Genomic DNA, 23241 nt, shown 5'->3' with positions numbered 1-23241 from the left:
GTTGTCCTAGGGTCAAAATGACCCGCCACTGTGTTGAACCAACTTTATTTAATTTATATCAACTCATCCCTAATGCTTGCTTGTATGTTTTAACCCTCCCGTTGTCCTAGGGTCAAAATGACCCGCCACTGTGTTGAACCAACTTTATTTAATTTATATCAACTCATCCCTAATGCTTGCTTGTATGTTTTAACCCTCCCATTGTCCTAGGGTCAAAATGACCCGCCACTGTGTTGAACCAACTTTATTTAATTTATATCAACTCATCCCTAATGCTTGCTTGTATGTTTTAACCCTCCCGTTGTCCTAGGGTCAAAATGACCCGCCACTGTGTTGAACCAACTTTATTTAATTTATATCAACTCATCCCTAATGCTTGCTTGTATGTTTTAACCCTCCCGTTGTCCTAGGGTCAAAATGACCCGCCACTGTGTTGAACCAACTTTATTTAATTTATATCAACTCATCCCTAATGCTTGCTTGTATGTTTTAACCCTCCCGTTGTCCTAGGGTCAAAATGACCCGCCACTGTGTTGAACCAACTTTATTTAATTTATATCAACTCATCCCTAATGCTTGCTTGTATGTTTTAACCCTCCCGTTGTCCTAGGGTCAAAATGACCCGCCACTGTGTTGAACCAACTTTATTTAATTTATATCAACTCATCCCTAATGCTTGCTTGTATGTTTTAACCCTCCCGTTGTCCTAGGGTCAAAATGACCCGCCACTGTGTTGAACCAACTTTATTTAATTTATATCAACTCATCCCTAATGCTTGCTTGTATGTTTTAACCCTCCCGTTGTCCTAGGGTCAAAATGACCCGCCACTGTGTTGAACCAACTTTATTTAATTTATATCAACTCATCCCTAATGCTTGCTTGTATGTTTTAACCCTCCCGTTGTCCTAGGGTCAAAATGTATGTTTTAAGGATCTTTTGTAGTCAGATCAACATTTTTAATAGGCTAATTGTTCAGTCGTATTACTAGTCACGTGATGTATATATGAAATACTGTATATACACATATTAGATATTACTGGCCAATACAGCACACTCTTAGAAAAAAATGGTTCCAAAAGGGTTCTTTGGCTATCCCAATAGGATAACCCTTTTTTTGTTACGGGTCGAATCCTTTTTGGTTCCAGGTAGAACTCTTTTGGGTTCCATGTAAAACCGTCTAGGGAAAAGGTTCTACATGGAACCCAAACGAGTTCTACCTGGAACCAATAGGGTTCTACCTGGAACCAAAAATGGTTATTAAAAAAGGGTTCTCCTATGGGGACGGCCGGAGAACCTTTTTAGGTTCTAGATAGCACCTTTTTTTTCTAAGAGTGTAGGAGAGGAGAGGAGAGGAGAGGAGAGGAGAGGAGAGGAGAGGAGAGGAGAGGAGAGGAGAGGAGAGGAGAGGAGAGGAGAGGAGAGGAGAGGGAGAGGAGAGGAGAGAGGAGAGGAGAGGAGAGGAGAGGAGAGGATAAAAGAGAGGAGAGGAGAGGAGATGGTTCATGTCAGTTCTGGGGCGTTTGCTTGGCCTGTCTGGTGTTTTTGCTGCTGGTGCAAGATCCAGGCACTGCTGTTTCTCCACTGCACAGGGTGTCAGCACAACTAAAGGGAAAGGAAAGACAGAAAATTAACTCATTATTAGTAGGATATTTACGTACAACAAATGAATTGGGGCTTATGATATGCCCAGCCTTGGTACATAAGGGTGGCAGGTAGCTTAGTGGTTAAGAGCATTGTGCCAGTAACCGAAAGGGTGCTGGTTCTAATCCCCGAGCCGACTAGGTGACAAATCTGTCGATGTGCCCTTGAGCAAGGCACTTATCCATAATTGCTCCTGTAAGTCGCTCTGGATAAGAGCGTCTGCTAAATGACTGAAATGTAAAAAAAAAAAAATGTACGAATGATGACGTTATGCAACATGCTGTAATGGGCCTGATAATGGTAACATTGTAGTGAAGTAGCGTTAACGTGCATTATAGTCATCGATATTTACCAGTTATTTATGCTTACTAATTATTGGTGGGTCGAGTTGTCCGTCGTCATCATAGGGGTTAAGGAGAGGGGCAAACTGCTGAGGAATCATCTCGCATATCTTCTGGGAGAGAGGATCAATTCCCTTGGACGGAGGCCCCCCCCCTCCGGTCTGAAATAGCCCCTGCCTCTCCTCTGCCGCATCCTTTTTGACTTTCTCTTTTAAGTTTCTCCAGCAGCCTTCATCCGATTTGGGTCCCTCTTCTCTTTAATCCGTGTCGATCCATTAAATCTGTCGCGTAAAACGGCCCAGGTGTCTTCCTTCTTTTTGACAGTCGTGTTGTCTGTTCTTTTATCCTCCGGTACGTTACTAAATTCCTCCATCAGCTCCGACAATAGCTTTTTTATTTTTCATAAGCGGAGAAATGTGAACTTCTGTGACGTGCCATGATCAGGTGGCTAGCGGACAAATAATAAACGGCTAAATAACGTTAAGTAATGACAATAAATTATATTTTATGCCAGAGCTAGCTTAGTTTATAAACTAGCTAGCTACAGTAGCTAACGAATGAGTTTTCTGTCTAGTATTGATGTTGATATTTGAGCAGACGCTCTTATCCAGAGTGACTTACAGAAGCAATTAGGGTTAAGTGTCTTCAGACCCGTCGCCAGACCTCAGTCTTAAGGGGGGCATATGAAATGCATGGCACAATTATTATTAGCCTACAGTACTTATATTTAATAACAAATTCCCTCAAGTGGGGGGAGGGGGGGCACAAGCATTTTTTGGGGCGGGCCAGGCACCCTATGGCCCGCCCATAGCGACGGGTGTGAGTGCCTTGCTCAAGGGCACATCGACAGATTTTTCACCTAGTCGGCTCGGGGGATTAGAACCAGCGACCTTTCGGTTACCGGCACCACGCTCTTAACCACTAAGCTACCTGCCGCCACTGGTAAATAACGGATTTTATTTCAAATCAGCCAACCCCATGAGAACCTTTCACGATGGAGTTGCAGTAGTTCAAACGTTACACTGTTATTATTATTTTTTATCAAGGAACAGCAACTGTGTGGCCTCATTTGTCAAGTAGGCTAGCTACTTCATTTCAACTCACCAAATACCTAATATATTGGCGTAACATGTCACTAATCATAGTTCAAAAACCGTTAATCATAGGTTTACTTGATCCAGATTTTTAAATGAAGTGGTGCAACGCATCTCCGTTTAATTATAAACCTAGATTTACAAAACCTAGATGAGCTCTAATCCTAGATTATTTTAAACCATGTTGGTGCAACCCAGCCTCTGGCTCTGGTGTTGTGCTGGAGGACAATCTCTAACAAATGAAAAAATAGTTGGTTAGGTACCTGGGCGCTGATTCTGTGATCATTCATGTGGACCAGACCAAGTTGAATTAATACTACTATCCCCCCAAGCCCCCCCACAGATAGCCAGCCCAGCTGCATAAAACTTGCTACATTTGCACACACTGTATATATATATTTTCTGTTGTATTTTTTTGACTTTATGTTTTGGTTTTTTCCCCATATGTAACTCTGTGTTGTTGTTTTTAAATCGCACTGCTTTGCTTTATCTTGGCCAGGTCGCAGTTGTAAATGAGAACTTGTTCTCAACTGGTTTACCTGGTTAAATAAAGGTGAAAAAAAGAAGGAAAAAAATGCTGACGCTCCAGATGAGTATGAGGCGGAAGTTTAAGGAACAATTCTTCCAAGCTTGTTTTGGCTGCTCTGTAGCTTATTCTTTAGACGTTTGGGGCTGCTGGTGAACTATGATTTGCAGGCATATTCAAAGTGACACTGGACTGGTGCACTTGCCAGTCACAGCCTGGTCTCATAGACTAGACGTAACAGTCTGCTAAATGACTAAAATGTAAATGTAAATGTAACATAGTAAAAGTACATCTCTGAGACCAGGTTGCATATCAACGTCATGCCATTTTGAGGATGCTGGAAATATATTTTGGATGAACATGCACATGCTTACAGGAGACTTTTGAAGAGCCTGGTCAGATTAAAACAGTGTGACAAAAATATCATTTTGGTCCCCCCCGCCGCCCAGTTTTATCATTGGAATGTGATACAAAACGACGCGACGGTGTGCTTTAGGACCATGCGGACGCCTCAGAGCGGTCAGGTAGGCTGTTTAGAGTGTTTATCCGACTGGACACTTCTAAAACCAAAGTAGCGCCCCTGATAAAAAAAGTAATACATTTTAAAAGTTAAATTACGCATATGTAGGCTTTATTGAAGCGTTAGGTTCTAGGTGCACGAGGAATAGCCGCTCGGATCGAAGAGGAGGCAGAGCAGAGCACGCAATAAATAACTGGTTCTGCCGGGAGCATATGTGGCCATAGCCCATGATCACGACTCTCAGTTCCTGGTTTTTATTTCAAAGTACAGAGGAAAGTTGGGGAGGACGGCAGGAAGGGACAGAAGAGAGGAGGCAATTTTTTTTACAAGATTAAGGGTGGGACACAGCCAGTTGAATAAGACATTAAATGTGATAGGAAAGCATCCAACAGGAAAGTGTGATTATTGTCAGGAAACAGACCGTGGAGCATGGATTGCTACAGTGTGGACAGTATCAGAGGGAACGAGAGAGGATGAGATCTAGTATGAGGGAGAAGGGGATACAGGAAATTAGTTTAAAGAGTATATTGAGTATAACGTCATTAGATATAGTCTCAAATATTTTGTTATCATTTTTTTATTTTTTATTTTTCTGGGGGGGGAGTGGATCAGTTTAATATTGCAGATAGATTGTATCTTCTATCAATGTAATTGTCTGCATCACTTCCAATCCCCCATGTTTTTTTTATATATACTCCCCTTTATTACTTTTCAACCCCACCATCCTTTCCCTACTTGGAGTAAATTAGTGACCAACAATGCCCAGGCCTCTACTTCCGGTCTATACTTACTATCTACACCTTATGGACAGAGTTAATTTTACAATAATTCTATTATATATATATATATATATATATATATATACATACACACATTTTTATTTTTTGCTCGTGAACTTCTTCTACTCTCAACCTCTCCGATCATTTTCATGATGTCCATCCGGTTTGCTTCTATATGCCATATCTTTCTAACTGTGCTCTTTCCCAAAAGCTCCCAACATACAACCTATATACTTATTATGGACAAAGTATGCTTACATTATTAGCTATCTTTGTTATTATTTGTTGTTATTTGTTATTAGTCCCATCCTTCAACTCTATTCAATACCTCCCATCTATCTCTTAACACCATCCATATAGGATTTCTATTTGCCATATATATTTCAACCGTACTGTGATGTTTTACAAAAGTTCTGAACCTTTCTATTCTCATTGCTTCTACAGATTGTGAATTAAAAATAAACATTTTTGCTAAAAGTATTATTATATTATTGATTGATTGACTATGACTTTTCAGATCACCCAGTAATGCTATCTGCAAGGTTAGCTCCAGGTAAATATTGCAATCCTTTAGCCATTCCTGGACCTTTGTCCAAAAACAAGCTACAAATGGACAGAACCAAAACAAATGATCTAATGATTCTGTCTCTTCACAGCAAAATCTGCAGAGCTGGGAAGATTGTATCCCCCATATAAATAACATTCTATTGGTAGCAAGAATTTTATATAATAATTTAAATTGAAAGATTCTAATTTTTGAATCCGGTGTCATAAACACTTTTTTTAAGAGCAACGGGGCTGGCAGGTAGGATTTAGTTTCTCCCTGTCTCTGGCCCACACTCCAGTACGGTAGGTGGCGGTAATGCACCATAACGTTGGATGCCGACCGCCGATAAACCCACTGACAGGTAGGATTTAGTTTCTCCCTGTCTCTGGCCCACACTCCAGTACGGTAGGTGGCGGTAATGCACCATAACGTTGGATGCCGACCGCCGATAAACCCCACTGAAGAAGAAGAATAACCACAGCAAACATGGCAGACGTTCCAAGTAATGCGCCACAGCGTGAGTTTGTTTAAAGTTCATTAAATTAACACGACAGCTTCCAGACACCACGTTTATTATTATATGGTTTAGCCTCTTATAATGCTACTGTTTAGATGTTCGTGAATGTCAGGTTTGTTGTCGCCGTTAAGAAGAGTAGCTTGTCTGGAAGTTATCTGCTAGCCGGTTAGCGTAGCTAGCTACCTGTCATAACACAAGGGGGACACACAGTCTTTTCATGGCATTTCGATACAATGTGATTCTCGTAACAGGTTGGGAGAGCATTTTCGCTAACACTAACCCCTTTCCTAACCTTAACCTCGGTCTCCTAACCTACTACGTTAGTTATCCCTAACCTGCTACGGAACAAGTCACTTCTGTGTCGAAGTTCGGTGAAAAGTGTTTATATGGCACGGTTAGCGAGCCAGGCGAGTTTCCAAACCAAGGTTTGACAGATCAATTTAGACATGATGGACTTCTGTTAGTTAGCAGAAGCCACAGCAGCCATTTTGGAATGGCAGTGTCAGCCAAAACAGCTCATTTGTTTTTCAACGCTATGCGCCCACTCCATAATGGCTGCTGCGGCTTCTGCTAACTAACAGAAGTCCATCATGTCTTAAATTGATCTGTCAAAACTCTGGCAGTTTACGTAAAAAGTAGCAGTCGTTCAATCTTCTCAGTGTAATAGTTGGGGATAATGGGACAATTCGGATTACACAACGCATTTCCCATCCCAGGATTTAGTTATTTTTTTTCGAACCATACCTCACACAGGCTCCATGGTGTCTTAATCTACACAGGAAGCCTATCTGACCATAGGGCGGGGGTCGGATCTGCTGGCTACAGTAGGATTGGCTGTATAACATAACATGACCTGTCCGATAAACTATAGTATCTTTGATCAAGGGATCTCTTGTTTTAACTCATCCAGTCACAGTCGCAGATTAATGGACAAAGAAGCAAGCATTTTCTAAATATTCATTTTGCGAGATTATCTGATTGCTTGGTCCATGTGATATATTGATTGGTGTATTGACTGATTGGTTGTATTGGTTGTCAGACTGCCCCGGTACGGCCAGTGAGCAGGCAGGGAAGACGTCAGCGTGTCAGGGTTGTCCCAACCAGAACCTCTGTTCCTCTGGAGCCACTAAAGCACCAGACCCAGGTAAGACTGTCCGTCTGTCTCGGTATCTCTCTTTCTATCTCTGTCCTGTAGACCCTGACCTGTAGCTCTCTTTCTATCTCTGTCCTGTAGACCCTGACCTGTAGCTCTCTATCTATCTCTGTCCTGTAGACCCTGACCTGTAGCTCTCTATCTCTGTCCTGTAGACCCTGACCTGTAGCTCTCTTTCTATCTCTGTTCTGTAGACCCTGACCTGTAGCTCTCTTTCTATCTCTGTCCTGTAGACCCTGACCTGTAGCTCTCTTTCTATCTCTGTCCTGTAGACCCTGACCTGTATCTCTCTTTCTATCTCTGTTCTGTAGACCCTGACCTGTAGCTCTCTATCTATCTCTGTCCTGTAGACCCTGACCTGTAGCTCTCTTTCTATCTCTGTCCTGTAGACCCTGACCTGTAGCTCTCTTTCTATCTCTGTCCTGTAGACCCTGACCTGTAGCTCTCTTTCTATCTCTGTTCTGTAGACCCTGACCTGTAGCTCTCTTTCTATCTCTGTCCTGTAGACCCTGACCTGTAGCTCTCTTTCTATCTCTGTCCTGTAGACCCTGACCTGTAGCTCTCTTTCTATCTCTGTCCTGTAGACCCTGACCTGTAGCTCTCTTTCTATCTCTGTCCTGTAGACCCTGACCTGTATCTCTCTTTCTATCTCTGTTCTGTAGACCCTGGCCTGTAGCTCTCTATCTATCTCTGTCCTGTAGACCCTGACCTGTAGCTCTCTTTCTATCTCTGTCCTGTAGACCCTGACCTGTAGCTCTCTATCTATCTCTGTCCTGTAGACCCTGACCTGTAGCTCTATCTCTGTCCTGTAGACCCTGACCTGTAGCTCTCTTTCTATCTCTGTCCTGTAGACCCTGACCTGTAGCTCTCTTTCTATCTCTGTCCTGTAGACCCTGACCTGTAGCTCTCTTTCTATCTCTGTCCTGTAGACCCTGACCTGTAGCTCTCTTTCTATCTCTGTCCTGTAGACCCTGACCTGTAGCTCTCTTTCTATCTCTGTCCTGTAGACCCTGACCGGTACCTCTCTATCTCTGTCCTGTAGACCCTGACCTGTAGCTCTTTTTCTATCTCTGTTCTGTAGACCCTGACCTTGATCTTGTGAATAACAGCGGTACTGATTAGTCTGCTGCATTCCTTTTCAATGTGTGTTTAATGCCTCTCTCTCTCCCTCCCTCCCTCACCCTCTCTCTCCCTCACCCTCTCTCTCCCTCCCTCACCCTCTCTCTCCCTCCCTCCCTCACCCTCTCTCTCCCTCCCTCCCTCACCCTCTCTCTCCCTCCCTCCCTCACCCACCCTCTCTCTCCTTCCCTCTCTCTCCCTCCCTCCCTCACCTCTCTCTCCCTCCCTCCCTCACCTCTCTCTCCCTCCCTCCCTCACCCTCTCTCTCCCTCCCTCCCTCACCCTCTCTCTCCCTCCCTCACCCTCTCTCTCCCTCCCTCCCTCACCCTCTCTCTCCCCCGCCTCCATCACCCTCTCCCTCACCCTCTCTCTCTCTCCCTCACCCTCTCTCTCTCTCCCTCACCCTCTCTCTCTCTCCCTCACCCACCCTCTCCCTCACCTCTCTCCCCCTCCCTCACCCTCTCTCTCCATCCCTCCCCCTCTCTCCCCCTCCCTTTTCCCTCACCCTCTCTCTCCCTCCCTCACCTCTCTCTCCATCCCTCCCCCCTCTCTCCCCCTCCCTTTTCCCTTTCTGTCTCTCCCTCACCCTCTCTCTCCCTCCCTCACCCTCTCTCTCCCTCCCTCACCCCCTCTCTCCATCCCTCACCCTCTCTCTCCCTCCCTGCAGCCATAGAGGAGATCGCAGAGAAGATGTTAACAGTGAAACATAAGATCTTGGTCCTGTCAGGGAAAGGAGGAGTGGGGAAGAGTACCTTCAGCGCACACCTGGCCCACGCACTGGCTAGCGACAGCACTAAAGAGGTAACACTTCAACCTCTCTGTCACTTCAATCCCTCTCTGTCCCGTGTCCTGTACTGTGGGAGGGACACACAGATGGTGACACCACTAAAGAGGTAACACTTCAACCTCTCTCTGTCCCCGTGTCCTGTACTGTGGGAGGGTCACACAGATGGTGACACCACTGAAGAGGTAACACTTTAACCTCTCTGTCACTTCAACCTCTCTCTGTCCCGTGTCCTGTACTGTGGGAGGGACACACAGATGGTGACACCACTAAAGAGGTAACACTTCAACCCCTCTCTGTCCTGTACTGTGGGAGGGTCACACAGATGGTGACACCACTAAAGAGGTAACACTTTAACCTCTCTGTCACTTCAACCTCTCTGTCCCGTGTCCTGTACTGTGGGAGGGTCACACAGATGGTGACACCACTAAAGAGGTAACACTTCAACCTCTCTCTGTCCCGTGTCCTGTACTGTGGGAGGGTCACACAGATGGTGACACCACTAAAGAGGTAACACTTCAACCTCTCTCTGTCACTTCAACCCCTCTCTGTCCCGTGTCCTGTACTGTGGGAGGGTCACACAGATAGTGACACCACTAAAGAGGTAACACTTTAACCTCTCTGTCACTTCAACCTCTCTCTGTCCCGTGTCCTGTACTGTGGGAGGGTCACACAGATGGTGACACCACTAAAGAGGTAACACTTTAACCTCTCTGTCACTTCAACCTCTCTGTCCCGTGTCCTGTACTGTGGGAGGGTCACACAGATGGTGACACCACTAAAGAGGTAACACTTCAACCTCTCTCTGTCCCGTGTCCTGTACTGTGGGAGGGTCACACAGATGGTGACACCACTAAAGAGGTAACACTTCAACCTCTCTCTGTCCCGTGTCCTGTACTGTGGGAGGGACACACAGATGGTGACACCACTAAAGAGGTAACACTTCAACCTCTCTCTGTCCCCGTGTCCTGTACTGTGGGAGGGTCACACAGATACCTGACCACAGTCGGTGTGATCGGACAGACACTGTGTGCTATACTTCCCAAACTCCTCTTTATGATCAGACCACGTAGGACCGTTAAAACGCATCATATCACAGGTTTTTCATTCAACTGTTCAGTTCACCTCTTGAGCAAGCAGTATTTGTTCTCAAATGAAATACCAAGCTAAATAAAACACACACTCTCACTGCCTCTCCCTGGTGAAGGCTAGAGAAGTGTCTCTAGAACAGAGGGAGGAGGAGGAGGAGGGAGGAAGTATTTAACACACACTCTCACTGCCTCTCCCTGGTGAAGGCTGGAGAAGTGTCTCTAGAACAGAGGGAGGAGGAGGAGGAGTATTTAACACACACTCTCACTGCCTCTCCCTGGTGAAGGCTGGAGAAGTGTCTCTAGAACAGAGGGAGGAGGAGGGGAAAAGTATTTAACACACACTCTCACTGCCTCTCCCTGGTGAAGGCTGGAGAAGTGTCTCTAGAACAGAGGGAGGAGGAGGAGGGAGGAAGTATTTAACACACACTCTCACTGCCTCTCCCTGGTGAAGGCTGGAGAAGTGTCTCTAGAACAGAGGGAGGAGGGGGAGGGAGAAGTATTTAACACATACTCTCACTGCCTCTCCCTGGTGAAGGCTAGAGAAGTGTCTCTAGAACAGAGGGGAGGAAGTATTTAACACACACTCTCACTGCCTCTCCCTGGTGAAGGCTGGAGAAGTGTCTCTAGAACAGAGGGAGGAAGTATTTAACACACACTCTCACTGCCTCTCCCTGGTGAAGGCTAGAGAAGTGTCTCTAGAACAGAGGGAGGAAGTATTTAACACACACTCTCACTGCCTCTCCCTGGTGAAGGCTAGAGAAGTGTCTCTAGAACAGAGGGAGGAGGAGGAGGAGGAGGGAGGAAGTATTTAACACATACTCTCACTGCCTCTCCCTGGTGAAGGCTAGAGAAGTGTCTCTAGAACAGAGGGAGGAAGTATTTAACACACACTCTCACTGCCTCTCCCTGGTGAAGGCTGGAGAAGTGTCTCTAGAACAGAGGGAGGAGGAGGAGGAGGGAGGAAGTATTTAACACACACTCTCACTGCCTCTCCCTGGTGAAGGCTGGAGAAGTGTCTCTAGAACAGAGGGAGGAGGAGGAGGGAGGAAGTATTTAACACACACTCTCACTGCCTCTCCCTGGTGAAGGCTGGAGAAGTGTCTCTAGAACAGAGGGAGGAGGAGGAGGAGGGAGGAAGTATTTAACACACACTCTCACTGCCTCTCCCTGGTGAAGGCTGGAGAAGTGTCTCTAGAACAGAGGGAGGAGGAGGAGGAGGGAGGAAGTATTTAACACATACTCTCACTGCCTCTCCCTGGTGAAGGCTGGAGAAGTGTCTCTAGAACAGAGGGAGGAGAGGGGGGAGGAAGTATTTAACACACACTCTCACTGCCTCTCCCTGGTGAAGGCTAGAGAAGTGTCTCTAGAACAGAGGGAGGAAGTATTTAACACACACTCTCACTGCCTCTCCCTGGTGAAGGCTGGAGAAGTGTCTCTAGAACAGAGGGGGGAGGAAGTATTTAACACACACTCTCACTGCCTCTCCCTGGTGAAGGCTGGAGAAGTGTCTCTAGAACAGAGGGAGGAGGAGGAGGAGGGAGGAAGTATTTAACACACACTCTCACTGCCTCTCCCTGGTGAAGGCTAGAGAAGTGTCTCTAGAACAGAGGGAGGAAGTATTTAACACACACTCTCACTGCCTCTCCCTGGTGAAGGCTAGAGAAGTGTCTCTAGAACAGAGGGAGGAAGTATTTAACACACACTCTCACTGCCTCTCCCTGGTGAAGGCTAGAGAAGTGTCTCTAGAACAGAGGGAGGAAGTATTTAACACACACTCTCACTGCCTCTCCCTGGTGAAGGCTAGAGAAGTGTCTCTAGAACAGAGGGAGGAAGTATTTAACACACTCTCACTGCCTCTCCCTGGTGAAGGCTAGAGAAGTGTCTCTAGAACAGAGGGAGGAAGTATTTAACACACACTCTCACTGCCTCTCCCTGGTGAAGGCTAGAGAAGTGTCTCTAGAACAGAGGGAGGAAGTATTTAACACACACTCTCACTGCCTCTCCCTGGTGAAGGCTGGAGAAGTGTCTCTAGAACAGAGGGAGGAAGTATTTAACACATACTCTCACTGCCTCTCCCTGGTGAAGGCTAGAGAAGTGTCTCTAGAACAGAGGGGGGAGGAAGTATTTAACACACACTCTCACTGCCTCTCCCTGGTAAAGGCTAGAGAAGTGTCTCTAGAACAGAGGGAGGAGGAAGTATTTAACACACACTCTCACTGCCTCTCCCTGGTGAAGGCTAGAGAAGTGTCTCTAGAACAGAGGGAGGAGGAAGTATTTAACACACACTCTCACTGCCTCTCCCTGGTGAAGGCTAGAGAAGTGTCTCTAGAACAGAGGGAGGAAGTATTTAACACACACTCTCACTGCCTCTCCCTGGTGAAGGCTGGAGAAGTGTCTCTAGAACAGAGGGAGGAGGAGGAGGAGGAGGGAGGAAGTATTTAACACACACTCTCACTGCCTCTCCCTGGTGAAGGCTAGAGAAGTGTCTCTAGAACAGAGGGAGGAAGTATTTAACACACACTCTCACTGCCTCTCCCTGGTGAAGGCTAGAGAAGTGTCTCTAGAACAGAGGGAGGAAGTATTTAACACACACTCTCACTGCCTCTCCCTGGTGAAGGCTAGAGAAGTGTCTCTAGAACAGAGGGAGGAAGTATTTAACACACACTCTCACTGCCTCTCCCTGGTGAAGGCTGGAGAAGTGTCTCTAGAACAGAGGGAGGAAGTATTTAACACACACTCTCACTGCCTCTCCCTGGTGAAGGCTGGAGAAGTGTCTCTAGAACAGAGGGAGGAAGTATTTAACACACACTCTCACTGCCTCTCCCTGGTGAAGGCTAGAGAAGTGTCTCTAGAACAGAGGGAGGAAGTATTTAACACACACTCTCACTGCCTCTCCCTGGTGAAGGCTGGAGAAGTGTCTCTAGAACAGAGGGAGGAAGTATTTAACACACACTCTCACTGCCTCTCCCTGGTGAAGGCTAGAGAAGTGTCTCTAGAACAGAGGGAGGAAGTATTTAACACACACTCTCACTGCCTCTCCCTGGTGAAGGCTAGAGAAGTGTCTCTAGAACAGAGGGAGGAAGTATTTAACACACACTCTCACTGCCTCTCCCCTGGTGAAGGCTAGAGAAGTGTCTCTAGAACAGAGGGGGAGGAAGTATTTAACACACACTCTCACTGCCTCTCCCTGGTGAAGGCTAGAGAAGTGTCTCTAGAACAGAGGGAGGAGGAAGTATTTAACACACACTCTCACTGCCTCTCCCTGGTGAAGGCTAGAGAAGTGTCTCTAGAACAGAGGGGGGAGGAAGTATTTAACACACACTCTCACTGCCTCTCCCTGGTGAAGGCTGGAGAAGTGTCTCTAGAACAGAGGGAGGAAGTATTTAACACACACTCTCACTGCCTCTCCCTGGTGAAGGCTGGAGAAGTGTCTCTAGAACAGAGGGAGGAAGTATTTAACACACACTCTCACTGCCTCTCCCTGGTGAAGGCTGGAGAAGTGTCTCTAGAACAGAGGGAGGAGGAGGAGGAGGAGGGAGGAAGTATTTAACACACACTCTCACTGCCTCTCCCTGGTGAAGGCTAGAGAAGTGTCTCTAGAACAGAGGGAGGAAGTATTTAACACACACTCTCACTGCCTCTCCCTGGTGAAGGCTAGAGAAGTGTCTCTAGAACAGAGGGAGGAAGTATTTAACACACACTCTCACTGCCTCTCCCTGGTGAAGGCTAGAGAAGTGTCTCTAGAACAGAGGGAGGAAGTATTTAACACACACTCTCACTGCCTCTCCCTGGTGAAGGCTAGAGAAGTGTCTCTAGAACAGAGGGAGGAAGTATTTAACACACACTCTCACTGCCTCTCCCTGGTGAAGGCTAGAGAAGTGTCTCTAGAACAGAGGGAGGAAGTATTTAGGAAGTTGGAGGAACACTTGGGCCTTTATATATCGTGAAAGGGATGGCCTAGACAAAGGCAGGTGCACACACAGGAAATAATCTGAGCCCTGAGAGGAAGTGACATGACCTGAAGACATCAGAGAATCACTCTGGAGGAGAAAGCAGCAGGGAGAAGCTTGGGGGAGGGGGAGGAGGGTTACTGATGCCCTTTAGCTTCTCTCTCGTTTTGTTACTTCCTCAGAGAGAGAGAGAGAGAGAGAGAGAGAGAGAGAGAGAGAGAGAGAGAGAGAGAGAGAGAGAGAGAGAGAGAGACAGAACAACACGCCAGAGGTCTACACTGCTGGCGTGGGGAGTGATTTAACCGTAACACAGCTTAATGGACATCATCTGCGTTTCCAGGGGATCGTTAACGCCCTGAGGTCCATGTCCTCTGACATGGGAAACCTATGTTTGCCAAAGCAAGTTAAAAGAAAGACCAGATGAAAACCAACCAAGTCAATGAAACAAAACAAAGACAACAACATTAACAGTCAACATTAGAGAGAATAACAACGTTTAAAATGTATTGTTCCATAAGCTATTTAGTGTTCTCTCTCTTTCTGTCTCTGTCTCTCCCTGTCTCTCTCTCTCTCTCTCTCTTTCTGTCTCTGTCTCTCTCTCTCTCTGATGACGGTAACCGCTAGAGTCATCCTGACCGGTGGTGTAGGAGGGTCTGTTTGGTTTCAGTACTATGAAAACACCAGCCTGGTACCAGTCTGTTTAGCTAACATCCGGCTCTGTACCTCTGCGTCAAACGAACCCTTGGGAGTACCTGATCTCAGTGTTTGTCTCCCTCTGGTGGTCACAAATGGAACAGCGCCTCAGGCTGGAGGCTCACTTGCTGTAGCAGAACTCACTGCTGCCCCTCTGTGGTCAGAGGGTGTTCGTACGCTATTGACTATGTGATGCCCACTGACTCTGCTTTGTGTTTACTGGAGTAAATGTTCCAAACCTTACTTACTTCCTTGTGTGTGTGTGTTCTAGGTTGCTCTCCTAGATGTAGATATCTGTGGTCCGTCCATCCCCAGGATCATGGGTCTGGAGGGAGAACAGGTGGGTTGCGTAGCAGTATACTCTCTCTGTCTCTGTGTCATGTGATTTGATATGTTTCTATATCCTCTCTGCTGTATTCCACAGGCCATAACACCTCTCTGCTCTACTCTGTCAGGTCCTATCTCTCTCTCTCCGCTGTATTCCACAGGCCATAACACCTCTCTGCTCTACTCTGTCAGGTCCTATCTCTCTCTCTGCTGTATTCCACAGGCCATAACACCTCTCTGCTCTACTCTGTCAGGTCCTATCTCTCTCTCTGCTGTATTCCACAGGCCATAACACCTCTCTGCTCTACTCTGTCAGGTCCTATCTCTCTCTCTGCTGTATTCCACAGGCCATAACACCTCTCTGCTCTACTCTGTCAGGTCCTATCTCTCTCTGCTGTATTCCACAGGCCATAACACCTCTCTGCTCTACTCTGTCAGGTCCTATCTCTCTCTGCTGTATTCCACAGGCCATAACACCTCTCTGCTCTACTCTGTCAGGTCCTATCTCTCTCTCTGCTGTATTCCACAGGCCATAACACCTCTCTGCTCTACTCTGTCAGGTCCTATCTCTCTCTGCTGTATTCCACAGGCCATGACACCTCTCTGCTCTACTCTGTCAGGTCCTATCTCTCTGCTGTATTCCACAGGCCATAACACCTCTCTGCTCTACTCTGTCAGGTCCTATCTCTCTCTCTGCTGTATTCCACAGGCCATAACACCTCTCTGCTCTACTCTGTCAGGTCCTATCTCTCTCTGCTCTATTCCACAGGCCATGACACCTCTCTGCTCTACTCTGTCAGGTCCTATCTCTCTGCTGTATTCCACAGGCCATAACACCTATCTGCTCTACTCTGTCAGGTCCTATCTCTCTCTGCTGTATTCCACAGGCCATAACACCTCTCTGCTCTATTCTGTCAGGTCCTATCTCTCTCTCTGCTGTATTCCACAGGCCATAACACCTCTCTGCTCTACTCTGTCAGGTCCTATCTCTCTCTGCTGTATTCCACAGGCCATAACACTCTCTCTGCTCTACTCTGTCAGGTCCTATCTCTCTCTCTGCTGTATTCCACAGGCCATAACACCTCTCTGCTCTACTCTGTCAGGTCCTATCTCTCTCTCTGCTGTATTCCACAGGCCATAACACCTCTCTGCTCTACTCTGTCAGGTCCTATCTCTCTCTGCTGTATTCCACAGGCCATAACACCTCTCTGCTCTACTCTGTCAGGTCCTATCTCTCTCTCTGCTGTATTCCACAGGCCATAACACCTCTCTGCTCTACTCTGTCAGGTCCTATCTCTCTCTCTGCTGTATTCCACAGGCCATAACACCTCTCTGCTCTACTCTGTCAGGTCCTATCTCTCTCTCTGCTGTATTCCACAGGCCATAACACCTCTCTGCTCTACTCTGTCAGGTCCTATCTCTCTCTCTCTGCTGTATTCCACAGGCCATAACACCTCTCTGCTCTACTCTGTCAGGTCCTATCTCTCTCTCTCTGCTGTATTCCACAGGCCATAACACCTCTCTGCTCTACTCTGTCAGGTCCTATCTCTCTCTGCTGTATTCCACAGGCCATAACACCTCTCTGCTCTACTCTGTCAGGTCCTATCTCTCTCTCTGCTGTATTCCACAGGCCATAACACCTCTCTGCTCTACTCTGTCAGGTCCTCTCTCTCTCTCTCTGCTGTATTCCACAGGCCATAACACCTCTCTGCTCTACTCTGTCAGGTCCTATCTCTCTCTCTGCTGTATTCCACAGGCCATAACACCTCTCTGCTCTACTCTGTCAGGTCCTATCTCTCTCTCTGCTGTATTCCACAGGCCATAACACCTCTCTGCTCTACTCTGTCAGGTCCTATCTCTCTCTCTCTGCTGTATTCCACAGGCCATAACACCTCTCTGCTCTACTCTGTCAGGTCCTATCTCTCTCTCTGCTGTATTCCACAGGCCATAACACCTCTCTGCTCTACTCTGTCAGGTCCTATCTCTCTCTCTCTGCTGTATTCCACAGGCCATAACACCTCTCTGCTCTACTCTGTCAGGTCCTATCTCTCTCTCTGCTGTATTCCACAGGCCATAACACCTCTCTGCTCTACTCTGTCAGGTCCTATCTCTCTCTCTCTGCTGTATTCCACAGGCCATAACACCTCTCTGCTCTACTCTGTCAGGTCCTATCTCTCTCTCTGCTGTATTCCACAGGCCATAACACCTCTCTGCTCTACTCTGTCAGGTCCTATCTCTCTCTCTGCTGTATTCCACAGGCCATAACACCTCTCTGCTCTACTCTGTCAGGTCCTATCTCTCTCTCTCTGCTGTATTCCACAGGCCATAACACCTCTCTGCTCTACTCTGTCAGGTCCTATCTCTCTCTCTGCTGTATTCCACAGGCCATAACACCTCTCTGCTCTACTCTGTCAGGTCCTATCTCTCTCTCTGCTGTATTCCACAGGCCATAACACCTCTCTGCTCTACTCTGTCAGGTCCTATCTCTCTCTCTCTGCTGTATTCCACAGGCCATAACACCTCTCTGCTCTACTCTGTCAGGTCCTATCTCTCTCTCTCTGCTGTATTCCACAGGCCATAACACCTCTCTGCTCTACTCTGTCAGGTCCTATCTCTCTCTGCTGTATTCCACAGGCCATAACACCTCTCTGCTCTACTCTGTCAGGTCCTATCTCTCTCTCGCTGTATTCCACAGGCCATAACACCTCTCTGCTCTACTCTGTCAGGTCCTATCTCTCTCTCTCTGCTGTATTCCACAGGCCATAACACCTCTCTGCTCTACTCTGTCAGGTCCTATCTCTCTCTCTGCTGTATTCCACAGGCCATAACACCTCTCTGCTCTACTCTGTCAGGTCCTATCTCTCTCTCTGCTGTATTCCACAGGCCATAACACCTCTCTGCTCTACTCTGTCAGGTCCTATCTCTCTCTCTGCTGTATTCCACAGGCCATAACACCTCTCTGCTCTACTCTGTCAGGTCCTATCTCTCTCTCTGCTGTATTCCACAGGCCATAACACCTCTCTGCTCTACTCTGTCAGGTCCTATCTCTCTCTTGCTGTATTCCACAGGCCATAACACCTCTCTGCTCTACTCTGTCAGGTCCTATCTCTCTCTGCTGTATTCCACAGGCCATAACACCTCTCTGCTCTACTCTGTCAGGTCCTATCTCTCTCTCTGCTGTATTCCACAGGCCATAACACCTCTCTGCTCTACTCTGTCAGGTCCTATCTCTCTCTGCTGTATTCCACAGGCCATAACACCTCTCTGCTCTACTCTGTCAGGTCCTATCTCTCTCTGCTGTATTCCACAGGCCATAACACCTCTCTGCTCTACTCTGTCAGGTCCTATCTCTCTCTCTGCTGTATTCCACAGGCCATAACACCTCTCTGCTCTACTCTGTCAGGTCCTATCTCTCTCTCTGCTGTATTCCACAGGCCATAACACCTCTCTGCTCTACTCTGTCAGGTCCTATCTCTCTCTCTGCTGTATTCCACAGGCCATAACACCTCTCTGCTCTACTCTGTCAGGTCCTATCTCTCTCTGCTGTATTCCACAGGCCATAACACCTCTCTGCTCTACTCTGTCAGGTCCTATCTCTCTCTGCTGTATTCCACAGGCCATAACACCTCTCTGCTCTACTCTGTCAGGTCCTATCTCTCTCTCTGCTGTATTCCACAGGCCATAACACCTCTCTGCTCTACTCTGTCAGGTCCTATCTCTCTCTCTGCTGTATTCCACAGGCCATAACACCTCTCTGCTCTACTCTGTCAGGTCCTATCTCTCTCTCTGCTGTATTCCACAGGCCATAACACCTCTCTGCTCTACTCTGTCAGGTCCTATCTCTCTCTCTCTGCTGTATTCCACAGGCCATAACACCTCTCTGCTCTACTCTGTCAGGTCCTATCTCTCTCTCTGCTGTATTCCACAGGCCATAACACCTCTCTGCTCTACTCTGTCAGGTCCTATCTCTCTCTCTGCTGTATTCCACAGGCCATAACACCTCTCTGCTCTACTCTGTCAGGTCCTATCTCTCTCTTGCTGTATTCCACAGGCCATAACACCTCTCTGCTCTACTCTGTCAGGTCCTATATCTCTCTCTCTGCTGTATTCCACAGGCCATAACACCTCTCTGCTCTACTCTGTCAGGTCCTATCTCTCTCTCTGCTGTATTCCACAGGCCATAACACCTCTCTGCTCTACTCTGTCAGGTCCTATCTCTCTCTCTGCTGTATTCCACAGGCCATAACACCTCTCTGCTCTACTCTGTCAGGTCCTATCTCTCTCTCTGCTGTATTCCACAGGCCATAACACCTCTCTGCTCTACTCTGTCAGGTCCTATCTCTCTCTGCTGTATTCCACAGGCCATAACACCTCTCTGCTCTACTCTGTCAGGTCCTATCTCTCTCTGCTGTATTCCACAGGCCATAACACCTCTCTGCTCTACTCTGTCAGGTCCTATCTCTCTCTCTCTGCTGTATTCCACAGGCCATAACACCTCTCTGCTCTACTCTGTCAGGTCCTATCTCTCTCTCTGCTGTATTCCACAGGCCATAACACCTCTCTGCTCTACTCTGTCAGGTCCTATCTCTCTCTCTCTGCTGTATTCCACAGGCCATAACACCTCTCTGCTCTACTCTGTCAGGTCCTATCTCTCTCTGCTGTATTCCACAGGCCATAACACCTCTCTGCTCTACTCTGTCAGGTCCTATCTCTCTCTGCTGTATTCCACAGGCCATAACACCTCTCTGCTCTACTCTGTCAGGTCCTATCTCTCTCTGCTGTATTCCACAGGCCATAACACCTCTCTGCTCTACTCTGTCAGGTCCTATATCTCTCTGCTGTATTCCACAGGCCATAACACCTCTCTGCTCTACTCTGTCAGGTCCTATCTCTCTCTCTGCTGTATTCCACAGGCCATAACACCTCTCTGCTCTACTCTGTCAGGTCCTATCTCTCTCTGCTGTATTCCACAGGCCATAACACCTCTCTGCTCTACTCTGTCAGGTCCTATCTCTCTCTCTGCTGTATTCCACAGGCCATAACACCTCTCTGCTCTACTCTGTCAGGTCCTATCTCTCTCTGCTGTATTCCACAGGCCATAACACCTCTCTGCTCTACTCTGTCAGGTCCTATCTCTCTCTCTGCTGTATTCCACAGGCCATAACACCTCTCTGCTCTACTCTGTCAGGTCCTATCTCTCTCTCTGCTGTATTCCACAGGCCATGACACCTCTCTGCTCTACTCTGTCAGGTCCTATATCTCTCTGCTGTATTCCACAGGCCATAACACCTCTCTGCTCTACTCTGTCAGGTCCTATCTCTCTCTCTGCTGTATTCCACAGGCCATAAAACCTCTCTGCTCTACTCTGTCAGGTCCTATCTCTCTCTCTGCTGTATTCCACAGGCCATGACACCTCTCTGCTCTACTCTGTCAGGTCCTATCTCTCTCTGCTGTATTCCACAGGCCATAACACCTCTCTGCTCTACTCTGTCAGGTCCTATCTCTCTCTGCTGTATTCCACAGGCCATAACACCTCTCTGCTCTACTCTGTCAGGTCCTATCTCTCTCTCTGCTGTATTCCACAGGCCATAACACCTCTCTGCTCTACTCTGTCAGGTCCTATCTCTCTCTGCTGTATTCCACAGGCCATAACACCTCTCTGCTCTACTCTGTCAGGTCCTATCTCTCTCTCTGCTGTATTCCACAGGCCATAACACCTCTCTGCTCTACTCTGTCAGGTCCTATCTCTCTCTGCTGTATTCCACAGGCCATAACACCTCTCTGCTCTACTCTGTCAGGTCCTATCTCTCTCTCTGCTGTATTCCCACAGGCCATAACACCTCTCTGCTCTACTCTGTCAGGTCCTATCTCTCTCTGCTGTATTCCACAGGCCATAACACCTCTCTGCTCTACTCTGTCAGGTCCTATATCTCTCTCTGCTGTATTCCACAGGCCATAACACCTCTCTGCTCTACTCTGTCAGGTCCTCTCTCTCTGCTGTATTCCACAGGCCATAACACCTCTCTGCTCTACTCTGTCAGGTCCTATCTCTCTCTGCTGTATTCCACAGGCCATAACACCTCTCTGCTCTGTCTGTTCCGTCAGCCTGTGTGTTTGATACCTTTCAATATGCTATATATATACGTAACAAAAATATAAATGCAACAATTAAAAAGATTTTACTGAGTTACAGTTCATATAAGGAAATCAGTCATTTGAAATAAATAAATTAGGCCCTAATCTATGGATTTCACATGACTGGGAATACAGACATGCATCTGTTGGACATAGATACCTTAAAAACACAAAAAAAAGTAGGGGCGTGGATCAGAAAACCAGTCAGTATCTGGTGTGACCACCATTTGCCTCATGCAGCGCGACACGTCTCCTTCGCATAAAGTTGATCAGGCTGTTGATTGTGGCCTGTGGAATGTTGTCCCACTCAAGTAAAAGTGAAAGTCACCCAGTAAAATATTTGGTTTTAAATATACTTTAAGTATCAAAAAGTAAATCTAATTACTAAAATATACTTAAGTAAAAGTTTAAATAATTTCAAATTCCTTATCTCAAGCAAACCAGACGGCACCATTTTCTTTATTTTTTAAATTTTTATGGATAGCCAAGGGCACACTCCAACACTCAGACATCATTTACAAACGAAGCATGTGTGTTTAGTGAGTCTGCCAGATCAGAGGCAGTAGGGATGTTCTCTTGATAAGTGCGTGAATTGGACCGTTTTCCTGTCCTGCTAAGCATTCAAAATGTAACGAGTACTTTTGGGTGTCAGGGAAAATGTATGGAGTAAAAAATACATTATTTTCTTTAGGAATGTAGTGAAGTAAAAGTAGTCAAATATATAAATAGTAAAGTACAGATACCCCCACATATGACTTATGTAGTACTTTTAAAGTACTTTTACTTAATTACTTTACACCACTGCGCATTTGTGAATAAAAAGGCAAGTATGATCACATTTATAGTAAAATAAATGCTGCGGTAGCTGTTTTCAAAGTATTTCCCGCCATTTTATTTCATAGCTGGTTAATTAATCGCGCAGTCAAAGAACTAGGAATCCTAAATAGCGTATTCCACCTCGCGCTGCAACACTGCCTGGCTGGGAGCCGTGCGCATGTGAAGAGCTGTGCACAGGCTTGAAAGTTGGTCAAATTTATACTGAACAAAAATATCAACGCAACATGTAAAGTGTTGGTCCCATGTTTCATGAGCTAAAATAAAATATCACACACATTAAGGTTGTGGGGCTGGTTGGACGTACTGGCAAATTCTCTAAAATGACGTTGGAGGCGGCTTATGGTAGAGAAATTAACATTCAATTCTCCGGTACAGCTCTGTTGGACATTCCTGCAGTCATCATGCCAATTGCACGCTCCCTCAAAACATGAGACATCTGTGGCATTGTGTTCTGACAAAACTGCCCATTTTAGAGTGGCCTTTTATTGTCCCCAGCACAAGGTGCACCTGTGTAATGATCATGCTGTTTATTCAGCTTCTTGATATGCCACACCTGTCAGGTGGATGGATTATCTTGGCAAAGGAGAAATGCTCACTAACAGGGATGTAAACACATTTGTGCGTAAAATCTGAGAAAAATAAGCTTTTTTTTTGTGCGTATGGAACATTTCTGGGATCTTTTTATTTCAGCTCATAAAACATGGGACCAGCACTTTACATGTTGCGTTTTTTATATTTTTTGTTCAGTGTATAACGTAGGCCCGTGACACCTCTCTCCTGTCTGTGTGTCGTAGGTCCATCAGAGCGGTTCTGGCTGGTCTCCTGTGGTGAGTCTGTCTTCAATAGACTACTGTCTGTCTGTCTGTCTGTCGTAGGTCCATTAGAGTGGTTCTGGCTGGTCTCCTGTGGTGAGTCTGTCTTCAATAGACTACTGTCTGTCTGTGTGTTGTTGTAGTTTGGACCAGGTACATTTTTGGTGATAATTCACTTTCTTATGTTATAAGGAAGTGAAGTTTACCAAAACAAATATGATTATTTATGTTCTGAATGGTTCAGTGTTTATTTAATTTCTCATTGTTTTATATGTGTCTTATTGTTATTTTTGTTGTTGTAATTTTACACCCTTTCCCCTACCCTCAATTTCGTGATATCCAATTGCGATCCAATTACGATCTTGTCTCATCAC

The 23241-nt window shown here is 46.6% G+C and overlaps 1 protein-coding gene across 1 annotated transcript; it reads left to right on the top strand.

The window, feature by feature from the left end:
* The first annotated feature begins 5866 nt into the window (after positions 1 to 5866).
* LOC123484231 (cytosolic Fe-S cluster assembly factor nubp1-like) lies at positions 5867 to 23041 on the top strand. The gene is made up of 5 exons (XM_045214347.1): positions 5867 to 5966; positions 7006 to 7110; positions 8906 to 9039; positions 15028 to 15096; positions 22850 to 23041. The coding sequence occupies exons 1-5, from the start codon at positions 5936 to 5938 to the stop codon at positions 22928 to 22930; spliced, it is 420 nt and encodes a 139-aa protein (XP_045070282.1). The 5' UTR covers positions 5867 to 5935; the 3' UTR covers positions 22931 to 23041.
* The last annotated feature ends 200 nt before the right edge of the window (positions 23042 to 23241 follow it).

The sequence above is a fragment of the Coregonus clupeaformis genome, unplaced genomic scaffold (genome assembly GCF_020615455.1).
Source record: "Coregonus clupeaformis isolate EN_2021a unplaced genomic scaffold, ASM2061545v1 scaf0240, whole genome shotgun sequence".
Classification (NCBI taxonomy): domain Eukaryota; kingdom Metazoa; phylum Chordata; class Actinopteri; order Salmoniformes; family Salmonidae; genus Coregonus; species Coregonus clupeaformis.
The sequence above is the reverse complement of the archived record's forward strand: the minus strand, read 5'-3'. Positions and strand labels throughout refer to the sequence as shown.